This window comes from Emys orbicularis, chromosome 9 (assembly GCF_028017835.1).
Source record: "Emys orbicularis isolate rEmyOrb1 chromosome 9, rEmyOrb1.hap1, whole genome shotgun sequence".
Classification (NCBI taxonomy): Eukaryota; Metazoa; Chordata; order Testudines; family Emydidae; genus Emys; species Emys orbicularis.
The window spans coordinates 76,738,148-76,757,381 of NC_088691.1; the positions used below are offsets into that span (position 1 = coordinate 76,738,148).

At 44.4% G+C, this 19,234-nt stretch overlaps 1 protein-coding gene across 2 annotated transcripts in view; it reads right to left on the reverse strand.

The window, feature by feature from the left end:
- Nucleotides 1-1,074: 1,074 nt before the first annotated feature.
- The window catches only part of PLSCR1 (phospholipid scramblase 1), a 48,782-nt gene continuing 30,622 nt past the window's right edge, over nucleotides 1,075-19,234 (reverse strand). For both annotated transcript variants that reach the window (XM_065410617.1, XM_065410616.1), the window contains 3 exons: nucleotides 10,114-10,275; nucleotides 8,730-8,891; nucleotides 1,075-1,674 (listed from right to left, as the gene is read on the reverse strand). In XM_065410617.1, the coding sequence (XP_065266689.1) occupies nucleotides 1,615-1,674; nucleotides 8,730-8,891; nucleotides 10,114-10,275 (384 nt within the window). In that variant the 3' untranslated portion in view covers nucleotides 1,075-1,614. The remainder of the gene's footprint in view (nucleotides 1,675-8,729; nucleotides 8,892-10,113; nucleotides 10,276-19,234) is intronic.

The following is a 19,234-nucleotide window of genomic DNA, read 5'->3' on the forward strand; positions in this document are numbered from 1 at the left end:
TGTCAATTCCAGGAGAGGAAAAGCTGCTTCTGTAATGAGCCAGCCACTCCCAGTCCCTATTCAAGCCCAGATTAATGGTGTTAAATTTGCAAATGAATTTTAGTTCTGCTGTTTCTCTTTGAAACATATATATATATATATGGAGATATACCTATCTCATAGAACTGGAAGGGACCTTGAAAGGTCATCGAGTCCAGTCCCCTGCCTTCACTAGCAGGACCAAGTACTGTCCCTGACAGATTTTTTTTTCCCCCCTACTTTTTTCTTTTCTCTCTAAATATGTTTACCTATCTGCCTTGGTCCTAGGATCAACTGTAGTTATTGTGCAAATGAAAGTGGAGGATTCACTCTAAAGGTACAAGCTGCCATACACGTATGTTTCCATTATACTACAAAGAATCAAAAGTTCATCAAAATAAGATGAGTTTAAAGGCCACTATATGATCCAACTTTTAAAATAGTTAAAAAGTGGTCTATCAATAACTAACAAATTTTAACCCAGAAGACCAAAATCTCCCTCATGTTCTAGGTAAGTGGGAAAATGATATTTTTAAAAAGGGGTTATATCTGCTTTAATCTTGCTTGGGTAAACTTAATTTTGAAAGACTTCCAGCTGTATACTATGTCTTTAGGAATCACGTTTGCCAGTATCACAATGACACTAGACAGTTAGCACACAGTTAAATTACAGTGAGGCACTCTACTCCTGTTGGGCAACTTTGCATCTGAATTGTGAGATGCAGATGAAGACAGTGGAAGAAACAGACCTTTCATTTATACCTCCGCTCTCATATAATGTTCTTTTCTTCATATATATAATAATAATAATAATTAATGGAGATATCCCATCTCCTAGAACTGGAAGGGACCTTGAAAGGTCATTGTGTCCAGCCCCCTGCCTTCACTAGCAGGACCAAGTACTGATTTTGCCCCAGATCCCCAAGTGGCCCCCTCAAGGATTGAACTCTCAACCCTGGGTTTAGCAGGCCAGTGCTCAAACCACTGAGCTATCCCTCCCCCCCTATGTTTATAATCTATGATTTCATGATATATGAAATCATAGATTATAAACATCAAAATATGAATGCTGATACCTATTTTATCATAATTAAACAAAATATAGGATTACAGTGTTTAATATACAATATATAGATATTACAGAGAACTGATATATATATATATATATAAATAAACATTGCCAATGTTGAATATTAAAAAATCTGCCCTTGTTGTAGGATCAACTGTAGTTTTGTGCAAGTGACAGAGGATTACTCCCAATGTTTCTGTACTATAAAAGATCTTCTATGAAGTGCTCACAAGAATAAAGAAATCATTTTTGCAGTTTAAATTCCAGTCAGGGAAGATTCACAAACATTTCACATTATTTATACAGGATTTAATCTATATTTATATCAGAGGTATAGAATTGTATTTGCAATATCAAAACAATAAAATAGGGCAATAGAAACCCTAAGTTACAAAAGAAACTAGCAATAAGCAAAAGATCCAGAGATGTTCTATATATACTGGACTTTTGTAATGTATTTTAGAAAAAGAGCACAAAGCAGTGTGAAACTTTTCTCTGTACGCATGTTTTAAGTCCAACAGTAGATTCTACTGCCACACTCCTGCTCGCTGGTTCTTGTCCCCAGTTTGTTCAAAAAACATGAAATCCTAAGCAGCAAAGAAAATGAACAAAGAATTAGATAGTTCTAAGAGGCCATTTATACAGATCAGAGTCATCTTAATGCTTTTAGAGATTATTCTGAGAACTAAAACTTCAGGTTTTTTTTTTAATTCTATTCTGCAGAAAATACAAAATAATGTTTTCTTCCCCTGGGGTCACTTGATGCAACCTTCAAAGTTTACTTTCTTAAGAACACATGCTGTGTCAGTGATAAAAGTACTGATAAGGATTTCTGAACCAACATAGTTGCTGTGTGCTAAATAAAAGTAGCCAAACATAAAAAAGTTTCTTTTTAGTTGGGGGACGGGCGGAAGGAGAATGCCCCGTCTCTTAATTTCTTTCTTGACCAGACAACTTTTACACAAAGGATAATTCCATCTTTCTTTCCTAAATTACAGATGCTTTAATTATATTCGGTGTGTGGTGGTGATGATGGTGGTGGTGAATTTCTCCTTGTAACAAGGTGTGTGGAGGGCCAGGTGGCCTAGTTGTTGGCGTGCCTGACGTCTGGCCCCTTATTTCCCTGGTTAAGGTGCCTCAGTCTTTCGGGCAGTGGGGATAGGAGGACCTGGGCACCCCCACTCCACCGGGTCCCAGCCCAGGGCCCTGTGTGAGCGTACCACTGAACAGGGGGTTCTCTGAGGAGGGATTCTAAATCCACTACTCTGGGCTACTTACTACCAGAGTCCATTTAGTTTGGGCCCTATAGTCCAATATGCTGGGATGGCTTGCCTCCTGGGGCACCCTCTTGTGGATCTTGGGTGGTGCCCTACCACAGTTCCAGGCTCTTTCGGGAGGGGCAGCCATCAATTTGGTACTGCCAAACTCCACAATGTCTCTGGGCTGCAGTTACACAGTTACTTCAGATGCCAGAGGCTCCTAGGTCTCCTCCGCTGTCTCCCTTGGCTAGGAGACAGAACATGCTCCTTGTTGGCTGCCTTGACCAGCAGGCTAGTGCTCCTTCCTGTCAAGTAGGGCAGAAGCTAGCTCCTGCCTCTTCGCCAGTCAGCCCTGAACTAGACTAAACTCTCTCCTTTTTTACCCCCTCCAGGCCTGGCATTGGCTGCAGGTATAATAGGGCAGGGCTAGCAGGGCTCAAAGGTTCTACTTAACTCCTGCTGTGCTGGCAGGCCATTTCTCTGCATGATCACACATTCCCCCACCCCTATAACCCCATTTGGAATCTGACCTCCCCAATCTGGTCTCCTCCACCTTGTGGAGGTGTGCTCTGCCAGCCTGGTGTTGGATGTGGAAAGAAAAGGGCTGGAGGGAGAGGTACCATCACATAATTCAGGGGTATTATCCTTCATGGCCTGTAGTCATTGGAGAGGGGAATGGTCAGTGACTAGCATGATGTGAGCACCCCGAAGGTAGTAGCAGAGTGAGTCGATAGCCCATTTTACTGCCAATGCTTCCTTTCTAATCATGGAGTAAGCCCTCTCCCTTGTGAACTGCTTCCAGCTGATATATAAGATGGGGTGCTCATCACCTTCCACTACTTGGGATAAAATGGTCCCTATGCCCACATCCGAAGCATTGGTCTGTAGCAGGAACTCCTTGGTGAAGTCGAGGCTGTACAAGATGGGTTCTCAGCAGAGCTGGGCTTTCAGGGTTTGAAAAGCCTCCTCACAACCTTTGGTCCTTCCTTGGACTACCATTCTTGAGAAGATCAGTAAGAGGGGCCGCAATGGTTGAGAACTCAGGAATAAATCAGTGGTATCAGCTAGTCCTAAAAAACTGCACACCTGTTTCCTCAAGGAAGGCATAGGGCATGTCTGGAGGGCCTGGATCTTATTGACCAAGGGTTGCACTTTGCCTTTTCCTAAAGTGTACGAAAGGTAGGTTGTCTCATCCTTACCCAGGTGACATTTCCTTCTCTACTGCAAATCCAAGAACAATCTAAAGCAAAAGGGAAGGAGGGTGGGTAGTGAAATACAGATAGGGATCTCACATCGTGAAGAACCTCTCTTTGTCTTCGAGTGTTGGTCCCTATGTGTACTCCACTGTGGGTGACAGACAAGCAGTACTCAAGTAGGAGGAGGGTGCAAGGTTGCAGGTGGCAGAGCTGTCTGAATCCCCACCATCCCAAAGGATGCATCAGTGGAGGAGTCCTGTACTAAAGCATATCACCTCACAAATGTGTGTATGGAACTCCAAGTAGCTGCTCTGCAAATGTGAAGCAGAGGTACATCCAGAAGCAACAGCACCAGTATTGCTTGTGCTCTTGTAGAATAAGCCCTCACCCCATGAGAAGGACAAATATTAGGCAGCTTATAGCAGGGTAAGAAATAGACCAAAATCCATTTAAATAGTCTCTGAGAAGACATAGCTTGACCTGAAACTCTTTCTGCTACAGCAATAAACAATCTGGGAGATATTCTGATTGGTTTTGTCTCTTGTAGGTAAAAGGACAAAGGCTGGTCTACACTGAGAGTTTACATCAGCATAACTACTTCTCTCAGGGGTTTGAAAAATTCACACCCTTAAGAGACACAGCTATACCAATCTAACCCCCGGCGCAGACAGTGCTAGGTCGACAGAAGAATTCTTCTGTTGATCTAGCTACTGCTTCTCGGGGAGGTGGATCATCTACAGCAATGGGTGAACCCCTCCCGTCGCTATAGTGAGTGTCTACACTGAAGTGCTGCAGAGGCACAGCTGCATCACCGTAGCAGTTTAAGCCTAGACATACCCTAAGGCTCAGCACATGTCGAGGGAATGAAGTCTCCTCTCTTCTTCAGATGCATGTGGTTTTTTTGCAGGGGGAAAACAACCACAGGTAAGTGAACTGACTAGTTAAGTGAAACTCTGAAACTACTCTGTGGGGTGAACTTGGGATGTAAAAGCAATAGGACTTTGTCTTTAGGGAATATAGTGTAAGGCAGATCTGCCATCAGTGCTCTGAGCTCAGCCACGCTCCTGGCTGAAGTGATGGCTACCACAAATGCAATCTTCTTCTATCCATTAGACATGGAACACATATCTAGTGGTTCAAAGGGTAGCGAGCACTGAAAGTCCACTGAGGAGTAAGTTTCCTTACTGGCAGAAAGATTCTGAGTAGACCCTTCCAAAAACTGGTAGTCAATGTGTGAGCAAAAATTGAGTAACCATGTGAAGGTGGGTGGTACACACTGATTGCTGCCAGGTGGTTTGTTAAGAGTGGATGGAAAGACCCACTCTTGGGGGGAGGGGAGTCCAAAATAAGGGGAATACCTGCAATCTCTGGGGATATAAGTTTTTGTTGCTCCCACAAGAGAAATGCTTCCATTTTCAGTGTAGCATTTTCTAGTGCAATCTTTTTTACTGGTAATAAGAATGCTTTGCATAACTTCAGAACACAAATGTTGTAGAGTTTACACCCATCTAAAAACCAAGCCCTGCGATGGAGTGCTTGGGAGATGGGATGCTTGATGCTGCCTTTCCCCTGGGTCAGGAAATTGGAAGAAGACTGAATGTTGATCAGCGATAGAAACAACATGAATCAGAGACTTGGGAACCAAAACTGTCCAGGTCACTGGAGGCTGATGATGATGACTTGTGCCTTGTCTTGACAAAATATCCCCTAAGACCTGAGGTAGGAGTGGTAAGGGAGGGAAGGCATAGATGGTGTGACCATGGAAGGAGGAGAGTAGAAGTCTATGGCTCCTCTGGAGCAGTATATTGCAATTTGTTCATTTGAGAGGCGAACAGGTCCCTTGCAGGGGTTCCCCACAGAGCAAAAATACTGTCTACCATGGAGTCTTGTAACTCCCATTCGTGGTTGATCGCAAAGTGTCTGTTGAGGGAGTCCACCAGCACATTCTGATCCCCTGGAAGGTAAGTTGCCAACAGGGTGATTTTATTGCTGGTGTGATATTTCCATAGGGTGACTGCTTCTGCACACAGGGGAATAGATCTCACTTGTCCTTGCTTGTTGATGTAAAAATCAGTTGTCATATTGTCGGACATGATGAGGATATGGTTATCTTGAATCAATGGAAAAAAAGGCTTTGCAAGCTTCCTGGACTCACACTTCCAGATTGCTGATGTGAATCCTAGTCTCTTGTGAAGTCCAAGTGCCCTGCGCTGCAAGCCCTCCAGCCTAAGAGAGATGCATCCATAATGATATCCCGTCTAGTGAAGGGGAAAGGAATGGCATACCCATGCATTCTTCCTGGGGATTCCTCCATCATAGTAGAGATGATGTTACATTAACTCCTCGCTTAACATTGTAGTTATGTTTCTGAAAAATGCGACTTTAAGCGAAACAATGTTAAGCAAATCCAATTTCCCCATAAGAATTAATGTAAATGGGGGGTGGGGGGGGTTAGGTTCCAGGGAAATTTTTTCACCAGACAAAAGACTATATTATATACACAGTATAAGTTTTAAACAAACAATTTAATACTGTACACAGCAATGATGATTGTGAAGCTTGGTTGAGGTGGTGAAGTCAGAGGGTGGAAGAGGGTGGGATATTTCCCAGGGAATGCCTTACTGCTAAATGATGAACTAGCACTTGGCTGAGCCCTTAAGGGTTAACACATTGTTGTTAATGTAGCCTCACACTCTACAAGGCAGCACGAATGGAGGGAAGGGAGACAGCATGGCAGACAGAGACAGAGACACACACCGTGTGTGAGAGAGATAGAGATGCACATTGCCCTTTTAAGTATGCTGACCCCACTCTAAGTACATTGCCTTTTTAAATAGATCAGCAAGTTGAGACAGAAGCTGCTGCCAGCAAGCTCCCTCCATCCTGAGCCCTGTTGTGTCCCCCCACCCATCCGCTCTATAGAGATGGGGTAAGCAGTGGGGAGGGAGACACCCTAACATTAGCTCCCCCCCCCCGCACAGCAAGCAAGAGGCTTCCGGGAGCAGCTCCAAGGCAGAGGGCAGGAGCAGCACATGGCAGTGGGGGGAGGGACAGCTGAACTGCCAGACATTGATAGCCTACTGGGTGGCTGCCGCACAGGGAACTTAGGGGAGTGGGGAAGCTGATGGGGGGCTGCCGGTCCACACTGGTTCCAAGCCCCTACCAGCTAGCTGCAATAGGCTGCTCTTTCTGCAAGCAGTGGACAAAGCAGGCAGCTGCCAAACAATGTTATAAGGGAACATTGCGCAACTTTAAACGAGCAAATTGGCTGCTGGTGTAAGTTCTAGAGATCATCCCTTTTATTTGTCCTGGGCCTGCTGATTTGTCCAACCCCTGATACATTGAGTTCTAAAGCAGAAGGGAGGGGCAGCTGCAGCTCTAAAGTACTACTCTGGGTATTCACAGGCCTGAGCTTTTTTGTACCTTTATCAGCTTTTTCAATCCTGCCTCTCTCTTTAGCGCGGGGATAGAAGCAGAGGGGTCTTCAGCCAGAGTGGGCAGCTGAGACCAGTGCCTTCATTATGTCCATCATAACCAGGTTCCCTAATCCTTCCTGGCTCCTCTCCTGCCCAGGGAAGTTGCACTGTGACCCCACATATAATGGGCTAAGGAGAAAATTCACTTCTGGTCACAGATGTGGCTAAACTTCCCAAAGAGATACTTGATTAAGGAGGCACTTGGAGAGAAAAGAATATGGGTTAAAGCAGGAGACTGACTTTTTTCTTTTTCGTCTTTAAGTTTCCTTGGCCTAGTTTTCTCTCTGGAGCCTGTAGAGAGAGAAGGGGAAGCGAAGCTGAGGGGAAAAATTCACCAAAAGACGGAACAGTCCTAGGACATTGCTTGGAATTCAACTGAATTGTTAAGCAGAAATTTGAAATAAAATGTTGTTGGCATTTTCTCCAGGAAGGAAATCTAGTTAATCTTGCCTGTCACTGAGGAGGAGATAGAGAAAACTGGAGGAACTACAGGGGACAGGACATTACAGCTGCCCCCAAACTGAAGTGCCCACAATGAAGAAAAACAGCTTTTTTATTGGAGGGGGGAGGGAGGTCTGTATCTGTGTTGGAGGGGGATTTAGTAGCTAAACAATAGCTGAGCAACAACCTTAAGAAGCATGTGGATGAGGTATTGGAGTGGGCACTTCCTTAACTTTCCCTCACTTCACAGAAATCTGAAACCCTGTTCTTTGACATGGCCTGGAATTTAAACGTTGATTCCCATTCTTTAACTTCCACCAACCTTTTTTTTTTTTTTGCCCACCCACAATCAGAGAAATCGACTAGCTACACACATGCAAAACATAAAAACACAACAAAAAACAAAACCAAAAAACAGCACACACACACATACAATTTGTTAGTGCTTTACAATTCCTTGTGCATTTTGGGTCCCATTCAGCAAAACACATAAGCATATGATTAATTCCAACCCTATACCAATGATGTGCTTAAGTCCCATAGAAATCAATGGGACTTAAAATACATGCTTACATGCTTTGCCAAATTGTTGTCTCTAAGTAGGGCTGCTTCCAGTATTTTTATCTGCATGACAACGCCACACAAAACAACATAGCCAAGTAAGAAAAGCCTCTAGTTAATCAATAATGGTCTGATAAAGATTGCTGCTACAGAGCAAGGTGGATTGTTGACATTTCCATCCCTGAGCTGATGCATATGCCTCTCTCCTTCCTTCTAGTTTTCTTCCCCATTTTCAGAAAACTCAAGTTTGACAGTAAACATCTAGCAGAAACCAGAACGTGTCATGGTTACAGTAGTCTTCAAGGGAAGGGACAAGTTGCTCTGCTCCTTGTGTAGTAAATGTCAGCTAATTAATGGAACGGCTCCTACAGCAGCCTCAAAGAACCCATTCAATGATAACTGGTACTGTGTCCTTATGGCATAGAAACAGTGTAAAACTTTACAAGAGTGGGCATATCAGCAATAAATAAGTGTATTCCTAAATATAATTTTATACTTCTAATTGGACCAAATATAATCCCATTATCTGAAATAATTCATTTGTCATGCCTCCTAGGAATCTGATCCTGCACCCTCAAAGTCAATGGGAACTTTGTCGTTAACTTCAATAAGCCCAGGATCAAGTCATATCCCAGTACGATTTTAACATATAGATGAACAGAAATGAGCATATATTCATTGTTTAAAAATAATGAATTGGCAGACTTACGATGAGGAAGCAAGCACCAATCATAACAGCTTTCATCTTAACATCAAGATCCAGTGGAAACTGGATTCCAAAATTATCAGCATCTGTAAATGCCTCTCTTACAAATCCAGACCACTGCTTAGAAATTCTTCCGACTACAGAACTTTCATCCATCGACTTCACCTAGTTTGAAATAAAACAAAGAAAGTCTGCCACCCATAATAAAAAAGATTTTGTGTGATCATTTTAAATGCTCATTCAAAAACTTCAGGATATTCACATTTACATGGGTTGTTATATGTCCTACAGCATGTGGTATTCAATATTGTGGTAATCTCGACTCTACATCAGTAAATCATGGGCTCAAGTCCTAGGCTAGAACTTGGGCTCATATTAATGCTAACTACACAGTGCAGCACAGTAATGGAGAAGGTTGCAGGGCTTCACTGTTAGAAGTGCTGTAAATCAAGGTTCCTTCACCCAGTGTCAGGTGTCTACATGGAAATTAAAAGATTACATGATAAGTTTCCGAAGTAGGGGACAAGACATATGTCAACATTATGTCTTTTGAAAACTGGTTTCCGTGTTCAAAGCCATGTAAAATGGCTATTCCCAAGAACATAATGGCTAGTAAGTTTGCTTAGAATGATCTTGCAAACCTTTGCTTATGATTACTATACATTGTTTTAAAATAAACTAGTATCTGGAATATGAAAATAGGATTCATTAACTCATTAGTTTAAGAATTAATTACAGAATTAAATAATTTATAATAAAATTACACGATCCACTTATGCTGATCCATTTTGATCATTTACATCAATTACTGGACAATTAAGTCAGTGGATCTAGAAAGTTGTCATTTAATTAATAATACTTAAATATACAGTACTAAGGGAAAATTATGTACTGAATTTATTCAAAAGTGTATACTGAATCTATTTTTACTACCTAAAGTAAGATAATGTAATGATATTTTCCACTGTTATTTCAATAAACATTAAAGAGATTTCAACACCACAACAGTGAAACAACTTCAATATATTCAAGGCACACTCTAATTGGCACAAAAAGCTTCACTTCAACAGGAAGAAAGGGGAAAAAAAGGACAAAATATTACCTAAACATTCAATATCTCATGGTTTGGTAATCTGAAAGTTGATTTATTATGACAATGGTTGAAACCTGGGTTATTTACCAAGATAATTGTTTTCAAAGATTTTCATATGCAAACAGTTGGACTATCTAAACATCAAATGTTATTACTGAATGCATTACAACTTAGTTTTGTGGGAAATGGTCCATTAGTAACAATAAGACCAGTTACAGATATTAAACTATTAGGAAAACCAACTAATTAAAAATAGAAGAGAGGAATACAAACACTTTAAACAATGTTACCTACCTCAAAATTAATATCCGCACAACAGCTGCAAACAACGCATGGGCCAATGATTTTAAATACATCTATTTTTGCTTCATTTTGAACAGTAAATTTAGGCAAACAGGGGTGCCAGTTTTGTTTTATGTAGCCAACTGGTGTACCTGGAGGGGACTGAACTTCAAGCTTCAAAAGAAAAAACAACACCATCACAGAAGTGGGATAAAAGTTAAGTATCTGCATAATTATTCCAATGTGTTTTAAATGCTTGTAAAATCATCTTCAGCATAGAAAAATACTGTAATGCAGAGGATGGGTTATATATCCTACAGGAACGGTAGCACTTTAAGATGTTGACACAGATTACATTCTTGGTGTGCATGTGCCGCCATGCTCACAAAATCAAATTCTTTTGAATAGCAGTGTCCATTGTGGCAGATAGATTACAAGTTGGCAAAATCATAACACTGTTCCTATAAATTTTATGCTCTGTCTCAGAGGGTCCTTGTTGATCATGAGTAAGGCTATGATTTAGCCAGGGGTATTTTTAGTAAAACTCATGGGCTGCCTGAGCAACAGCCAGTGTGGCTGGCCCCAGGGACTGCCTGAGCAGCGGCCGGTGCGACTGGCTGCAGGACCGCCCCGCCGGCTGGCTGCAGAGCTGCTCCAGCAGCGGCCAGTATGGCTGTCTCTGGGGCCACCTGAGCTGCTGGCCCTGGAGCCAGCTGCTTGGGGGGCCCTTGAGTCAGCAAAACTGGCTGCTGCAAAGTCACAGAGGTCGCGGAAAGTCATGGAATCCATGACTTTCGTGACCTCCATGACAAACACAGAGCCCTAATCACGAGGCACAGGGAGGTGAAGTGGTTTAAGGTGTTCTGGCTAGAGTTTCTGACTTGTGGAGCCAGATTATCAGCCAAATTATCCAAGTACAGATACACCAGGACTTCTTGTCTCCTTAGATATACTGATAGATATCACCACTTCAGCGAGGACTCAGTAAAGCCTTGTGGCTATGGACAAACCAAAGGATAGGACCCTGTACTGATAATAGGATGTTTCTATTATAAACGCCATGAATTTTCTGTATGCTGGGAGTATTGAGATGTGGAAGCAAGCACTGTGTAGTTCGAAAGTCATGAACCAATTCATGGGATCAAATACAGGGATGATGAAAGCTAGGGTGACCACCCTGATCTTCTTTGGGTTCAAGTAGTAATGGGAGTAGAAGCCGCGCTCTGAATTTGAGGAACCTCCTCTATCACTCCCAGTTGTAGTAGGGAGTTGACTTCTTGTTGTAGAAGTATCCTGTGAGAAGGGTACCTGAAGAGGGGTAGGAAGGGAATTAGAACAGCCCAAAACTGGATAGGATAGAACAGCCCCAAACCTTCCTTATGGTTTCAAGGACCCATCAGTCAGAGGTGATCCCAGCCCAAGCTTATTTAAAATAATAGAGGTGGTTGTCCAAAAGAAAAGTGGATCGATTCAGAGGTGGTCCAGGTGGGCTCTTGACTGTCCTGTCAAAGCTACGTCCTTCGCACTTGTCCCTGCTGTGGGGATAAGCACCACTGGTGGAACTGTAGGCTTTTCCTCAGTGGTTCTGATGGACACAGTGGGAACTGTTGCTGGGATCTGTAGCAGAATGAGGACTGAGGCCTCAGTTGCTAATGCTGTTTGTGCCTGGGCTCTACCAGTTTTTTTAATGAGTGCAATGCCTTGTAGGTACCAGTGCTGAACATGTCTTTCTGTTGAAATGGAAGATCTTCAGTGGTCACTTGGACTTCTCGGGGAATGCCTGACATCTGCAGACAGGAGGAGTGTCTTAGTGTGACCATGGACTCCATAATTCTTGCTACTGTGTCTTACATATCCAGTGCAGCCTGGAGTGCTGTTCTCACAATGAGCCACCCTTCAGCCAAGGTGGATGTTAGGTTTTCCTGATGATACTTGTTGGGGAGATTATCCATCAATTAACAGAATCAGTCCCAAAAAGAGAGAATTGTATTTAGAGAGGAGCACCTGTTAATTCGCAACTGTACGTTGTAAATTCACTGATAAATACACTTTGCATATGCAGAGATCCAGTTTGTTTGAATCCTTTTCTCTCAGAGTTCCTCTGATCTGCTCTTTAGACTGTTCTTGTACAGCTTGGATGATCAAAGATCCCAGAGTGGGATGTTGGAAAGAATACCCTAAAACCCCTTTGTTGTTATCTGATACTTTCTGTCCACATGCTAGGAGGTGGCAGTGAGCCAAATGATCTCAGCAGGCTCTAGAAACGAGTTATCCCTTCATTAATGGGCAACTGATTGACTTGGAGGGCTAAAGAATGCCTGGGAGATTGTGCTGCTTCTCCTGGATGATTTTGAGGAGTCTGTCAAGAGCACCTGCCAGCTGCCTCATCAGGTCCTGTGTCATAACTATAAAGGGAAGGGTAACAGCTCTCCTGTGTACAGTACTAAAATCCCTCCTAGCCAGAGACTCCAAATCCTTTTACCTGTAAAGGGTTAAGAAGCTCGGGTAACCTGGCTGACACCTGACCCCAAGGACCAATAAGGGGACAAGATACTTTCAAATCTTGGGGGGGGAAAGGCTTTTGTGTGTGTCCTTTGTTTAAGGGGTTGTTCGCTTTTGGGACTGAGAGGGACCAGACGTCAATCCAGGTTCTCCCCATCTTTCTAAACAAGTCTCTCTTATTTCAAAATTGTAAGTAAAAGCCAGGCAAGGCGTCTTAGATTTACTTTGTTTTTCTCAACTTGTAAATGTACCTTTTACTAGAGTGCTTATCTTTGTTTGCTATACTTTGAACCTAAGACAGAGGGGGTTCCTCTAAGCTCTTTAAGTTTGATTACCCTGTAAAGTTATTTTCCATACTGATTTTACAGAGATGATTTTTACCTTTTTCTTTAATTAAAAGCCTTCTTTTTAAGAACCTGATTGATTTCTCCTTGTTTTAAGATCCAAAAGGGGTTTGGATCTGTATTCACCAGGAGTTGGTGAAAGGAAGGAGGGGGGAAGGGTCAATTTCTCCTTATTTAAGATCCAAGGAGTTTGGATCTGTATTCACCAGGGAATTGGTGAAGGTCTCTCAAGGCTACCCAGGAAAGGGAATTAGCTTTGGGATGGTGGCAGCGGACCAGAACTAAGCTGGTAGTTAAGCTTAGAAGTCTTCATGCAGGCCCCTACATTTGTACCCTAAAGTTCAAAGTAGGGATACAGCCTTGACATGGTGGCACAGCGGTGGGATCGTTTTAAACCCAAAAGCCAGTAAGAGATTTTTTTTTCCTTCTAGCTGCTTGGAGAGCAGAGCTGAAGGTAGATGCATATCTTATCTCTCCTTGCCTGAAGGCAGAGGTGTTAAGTTTTTTTAACAAGGTCCTTTGTTAAGAGAAGTGTTCAAATAAGCAAACAAACTTTGAACTGGTAAAGATAATTTACAAGCTGAATTGTTTTTTTTTCTTTTTACATCCTCGGGAGTAGCTTGTTAGAAAGTCTCTGTTAACTCAGCAGCAGCCAGAGCTAAGTACATCCCAGTTTCAGTCAACTGCAGAGGGTGTGACCCAGCACAAGAAAACAGGAAAATGACTACCAAAGAAGCAGCTAACAAAATAGAACTGGCCAGACTAGAAGCAGAAGAAAATGAGAGAAAACATCAGAGACTGCTTGAAATTAAAAAACTCGAGAAAGAAGCTGAAGAGGAGGCCCACAAGAGAGAAATGGAGCTGGAAAAAGCCAAACATGAAAGAGAAGAGAAAGCCAAACAGGAGGCCCACAAGAGAGAAATGGAGCTGAAAGAAAAAGAGATGGAACTGGAAACAGCAAGGGCTAGGCAGGGTGCATCAGACCATCCTAACAACTCCTCTCCAGGTACCACTTCCCATCCCAGGAAATTCCCCACCTACAAGGCAGGCGATGATACTGAGGCCTTCTTAGAAAATTTTGAAAGGGCCTGCCTTGGATACAACATCACTCCAACCCAGTACATGGTAGAGCTGAGGCCGCAGCTCAGTGGACCCTTAGCACAGGTGGCGGCTGAAATGCCTAAGGAACACATGAACAGTTATGAACTTTTTAAAAACAAGGCCAGAATCAGAATGGGGCTAACACCTGAGCATGCCCGTCGGCGGTTCAGAGCCCTAAGGTGGAAATCAGATGTGTCATTTACCCGGCATGCCTACCACATTGACAAAAATTGTGATGCCTGGGTATCAGGAGCAAATGTTAAATCTCTGGAAGATCTGCTTTCCCTAGTAAAAATGGAGCAGTTTTTAGAGGGTGTTCCTGAGGAAATAAAAAGGTACATCCTAGATGGGAAGCCCAAAACTGTAACCGAGGCGGGGGAGATTGGAGCCAAATGGGTGGAGGTGACAGAAAAGAAAAAAGCTAGTAGCAGTTGGAGCGAATATCAGAAGGGGCAAGCCGAAACAAAACGTTATCACCGGGGACAACCCAAGGCCCCACCCACATCCCAAGGGAAACCCCAGACGCCTTCTCACCCCACCACACCAGACTCCAGCAACCAACATCGCCCCGGTGATACCTTAGCAGGGCGATGTTTTAAATGTAATGAACTGGGGCATATAAAGGCTCACTGCCCCAAGAACCCCAACCGATTACAGTTCATTACACCCCAATCACACCAAAGAACCCCAGACCCAGATGCCTCTCTCATACCCTCGGAGCGAAGGGAAACCTTGAGAGTGGGCGGAAAGAAGGTTATCGCTTGGAGGGACACTGGGGCACAAGTGTCAACTATTCACCAATCCCTAGTGGACCCCAAACTCATCAACCCGGAGGCTATAGTGACAATTCAACCCTTCGTGTCACAGTCTGTAACCTTGCCTACAGCCAAGTTGCATGTCCAGTACAAGGGCTGGTCAGGAATGTGGACTTTTGCAGTCTATGACAATTATCCCATTCCCATGCTACTGGGGGAAGACTTGGCCAACCATGTGAAGCTAGCCAAGAGGGTGGGAATAGTCACCCGCAGCCAGGCTAAGCAAGCTTCCACCCCCATCCCTGTTCCTGAGCCGTCCACCAGGACCCCGTCTGTGTTACCGGAGACCCAAACAAAGGTGGTGGAACCGGATCCCCTGCCAACGACTGCAACAGCCGTAGTGGATCCAATCCCAGAGACCCAGCCAAAGCCAGTCCCAGAACCGGAACTGGCAACGCAACCAGCACCAGAACCATTGTCAGCACTGAGTCCAGCGCTTGCAAGCCCGTCTACAACTCCAATGCCAGAGGGCACCAGCGAGCCTAAACTGGTGGAAGCAGCAAATAACCCTACCCAAAAGGCTCAGCCAGAGCCTGAAATACCACATAGTGCACCAGCGAACAGCGGTTCAGTCAATGGAAACAGGCCCAGCACCTGCATCGCTTCCAGAGGGACCAAGCCCCAGTCCACAGTCCAAGGAGGAACTGATGTCTCCAGCATCAAGGGAACAGTTCCAGGCCGAGCAGGAAGCAGATGACAGCCTTCAGAAAGCTTGGGCGGCGGCGCGGAGCACCCCACCGCCTCTCAGCTCTTCTAACCGATCCCGGTTTGTTGTAGAAAAAGGACTTTTATACAAGGAGACTCTTTCTGGTGGGCACCAGGAAGACTGGCATCCTCAAAGACAGCTGGTAGTTCCCACTAAGTATCGGGTAAAGCTCTTGAGCTTAGCCCATGATCATCCCAGTGGCCATTCTGGGGTGAACAGAACCAAAGACCGGTTGGGGAAGTCCTTCCACTGGGAGGGAATGGGCAAGGACGTTGCTAATTATGTCCGTTCTTGTGAGGTGTGCCAACGAGTGGGAAAGCCCCAAGACCAGGTTAAAGCCCCTCTCCAGCCACTACCCATAATTGAGGTCCCATTTCAGCGAGTAGCTGTGGATATTCTGGGTCCTTTCCCAAAGAAGACACCCAGAGGAAAGCAGTACGTACTGACTTTCATGGATTTTGCTACCCGATGGCCGGAAGCTGTACCCTTAAGCAACACCAAGGCTAAAAGTGTGTGCCAGGCATTAGCAGACATTTTTGCCAGGGTAGGTTGGCCCTCCGACATCCTTACAGATTCGGGAACTAATTTCCTGGCAGGGAACATGAAAAACCTGTGGGAAGCTCATGGGGTGAATCACTTGGTTGCCACCCCTCATCACCATCAAACCAATGGTCTGGTGGAGAGGTTTAATGGAACTTTGGGGGCCATGATACGTAAATTCGTAAATGAACACTCCAATGATTGGGACCTAGTGTTGCAGCAGTTGCTTTTTGCCTACAGGGCTGTACCACATCCCAGTTTAGGGTTTTCACCATTTGAACTTGTGTATGGCCGCGAGGTTAAGGGGCCATTACGGTTGGTGAAGCAGCAATGGGAGGGGTTTACGCCTTCTCCAGGAACTAACATTCTAGACTTTGTAAGCAACCTACAAAACACCCTCCGACACTCTTTAGCCCTTGCTAAAGAAAACCTAAAGGATGCTCAGGAAGAGCAAAAGGCCTGGTATGATAAACATTCCAGAGAACGGTCCTTCAAAGTAGGAGACCAAGTCATGGTCTTAAAGGCGCTCCAGGCCCATAAAATGGAAGCGTCGTGGGAAGGACCATTCACAGTCCAGGAGCGCCTAGGAGCTGTTAACTATCTCATAGCCTCCCCCACCTCCAACATAAAGCCTAAGGTATACCATGTTAATTCTCTTAAGCCCTTTTATTCTAGAGAATTAAACGTTTGCCAGTTTACAGCCCAGGAAACTGATGACACGGAGTGGCCTGCAGGTGTCTACTATGAAGGAAAAAGGAATGGTGGCGTGGAAGAGGTGAACCTCTCCACGACCCTGGGACGTCTGCAGCGACAGCAGATAAAGGAGCAGTGCACAAGCTTTGCACCGATTTTCTCAGCCACTCCAGGACGGACCGAACGGGCATACCACTCCATTGACACAGGTAATGCTCACCCAATTAGAACCCCACCCTACCGGGAGTCACCTCATGCCCAAGCGGCTATACAAAGGGAGATCCAGGACATGCTACAGATGGGTATAATCCGCCCCTCTAGCAGTGCATGGGCATCTCCAGTGGTTCTAGTTCCCAAACCAGATGGGGAAATACGCTTTTGCGTGGACTACCGTAAGCTAAATGCTGTAACTCGTCCTGACAACTATCCAATGCCACGCACAGATGAGCTATTGGAGAAATTGGGACATGCCCAATTCATCTCTACTTTAAACTTAACCAAGGGGTACTGGCAAGTACCACTAGATGAACCCGCTAAGGAAAGGTCCGCCTTCGTCACCCAGGCAGGGGTGTATGAATTCAATGTACTCCCTTTCGGGTTGCGAAATGCACCCGCCACCTTCCAAAGACTTGTAGATGGTCTCTTAGCGGGATTGGGAGAATCTGCAGTTGCCTATCTCGATGATGTGGCCATTTTTTCTGATTCATGGACAGAACACCTGGAGCACCTGAAAAAAGTCTTCGAGCGCATCCGGCAGGCAGGACTAACTGTTAAGGCTAAAAAGTGTCAAATAGGCCAAAACAGAGTGACATACCTGGGGCACCAGGTGGGTCAAGGAACTATAAATCCCCTACAGGCCAAAGTGGATGCTATCCAAAAGTGGCCGGTTCCAAAGTCAAAGAAACAGGTCCAAATCCTTCTTAGGCTTGGCCGGATATTATAGGCGATTTGTACCACACTACAGCCAAATCGCCGCCCCGCTGACAGACCTAACCAGAAAGAAACAGCCAAATGCAGTTCAGTGGACTGATGAGTGTCAAAAGGCCTTTAACCAGCTTAAGGCAACACTCATGTCTGACCCTGTGCTAAGGGCCCCAGACTTTGACAAACCGTTCCTAGTAACCACAGATGCTTCCGAGCGAGGCGTGGGAGCAGTTTTAATGCAAGGAAGGACCGGATCAAGAATTCCATCCTGTCGTGTTTCTCAGCAAGAAACTGTCTGAGAGGGAAAGCCACTGGTCAATCAGCGAAAAGGAATGCTACGCCATTGTGTACGCGCTGGAAAAGTTACGCCCATATGTTTGGGGACGGCGTTTCCAACTACAAACAGACCATGCTGCGCTACAGTGGCTTCATACCGCCAGGGGAAATAACAAAAAACTTCTTCGGTGGAGTTTAGCTCTCCAAGATTTTGATTTTAAAATACAACACATTTCGGGAGCTTCTGACAAAGTGCCTGATGCACTCTCCTGGGAAAGTTTCCCAGAGTTAACCGGTTAACAATTGTTCTTGGAATGAAACATATTTTTAGTTTTTATATAATCAGTAGTATGTCTAAAGGTACATGTGTCTTATTAACTCTGTTTTCTCCTAGAGCTCCAGGAAAGAAATCACAGCCAGTGTGGAACCAAACGTCCAACACTATCTGTGATTTGGGGGGCGTGTCATAACTATAAAGGGAAGGGTAACAGCTCTCCTGTGTACAGTACTAAAATCCCTCCTAGCCAGAGACTCCAAATCCTTTTACCTGTAAAGGGTTAAGAAGCTCGGGTAACCTGGCTGACACCTGACCCCAAGGACCAATAAGGGGACAAGATACTTTCAAATCTTGGGGGGGGAAAGGCTTTTGTGTGTGTCCTTTGTTTAAGGGGTTGTTCGCTCTTGGGACTGAGAGGGACCAGACGTCAATCCAGGTTCTCCCCATCTTTCTAAACAAGTCTCTCTTATTTCAAAATTGTAAGTAAAAGCCAGGCAAGGCGTCTTAGATTTACTTTGTTTTTCTCAACTTGTAAATGTACCTTTTACTAGAGTGCTTATCTTTGTTTGCTATACTTTGAACCTAAGACAGAGGGGGTTCCTCTAAGCTCTTTAAGTTTGATTACCCTGTAAAGTTATTTTCCATACTGATTTTACAGAGATGATTTTTACCTTTTTCTTTAATTAAAAGCCTTCTTTTTAAGAACCTGATTGATTTCTCCTTGTTTTAAGATCCAAAAGGGGTTTGGATCTGTATTCACCAGGAGTTGGTGAAAGGAAGGAGGGGGGAAGGGTCAATTTCTCCTTATTTAAGATCCAAGGAGTTTGGATCTGTATTCACCAGGGAATTGGTGAAGGTCTCTCAAGGCTACCCAGGAAAGGGAATTAGCTTTGGGATGGTGGCAGCGGACCAGAACTAAGCTGGTAGTTAAGCTTAGAAGTCTTCATGCAGGCCC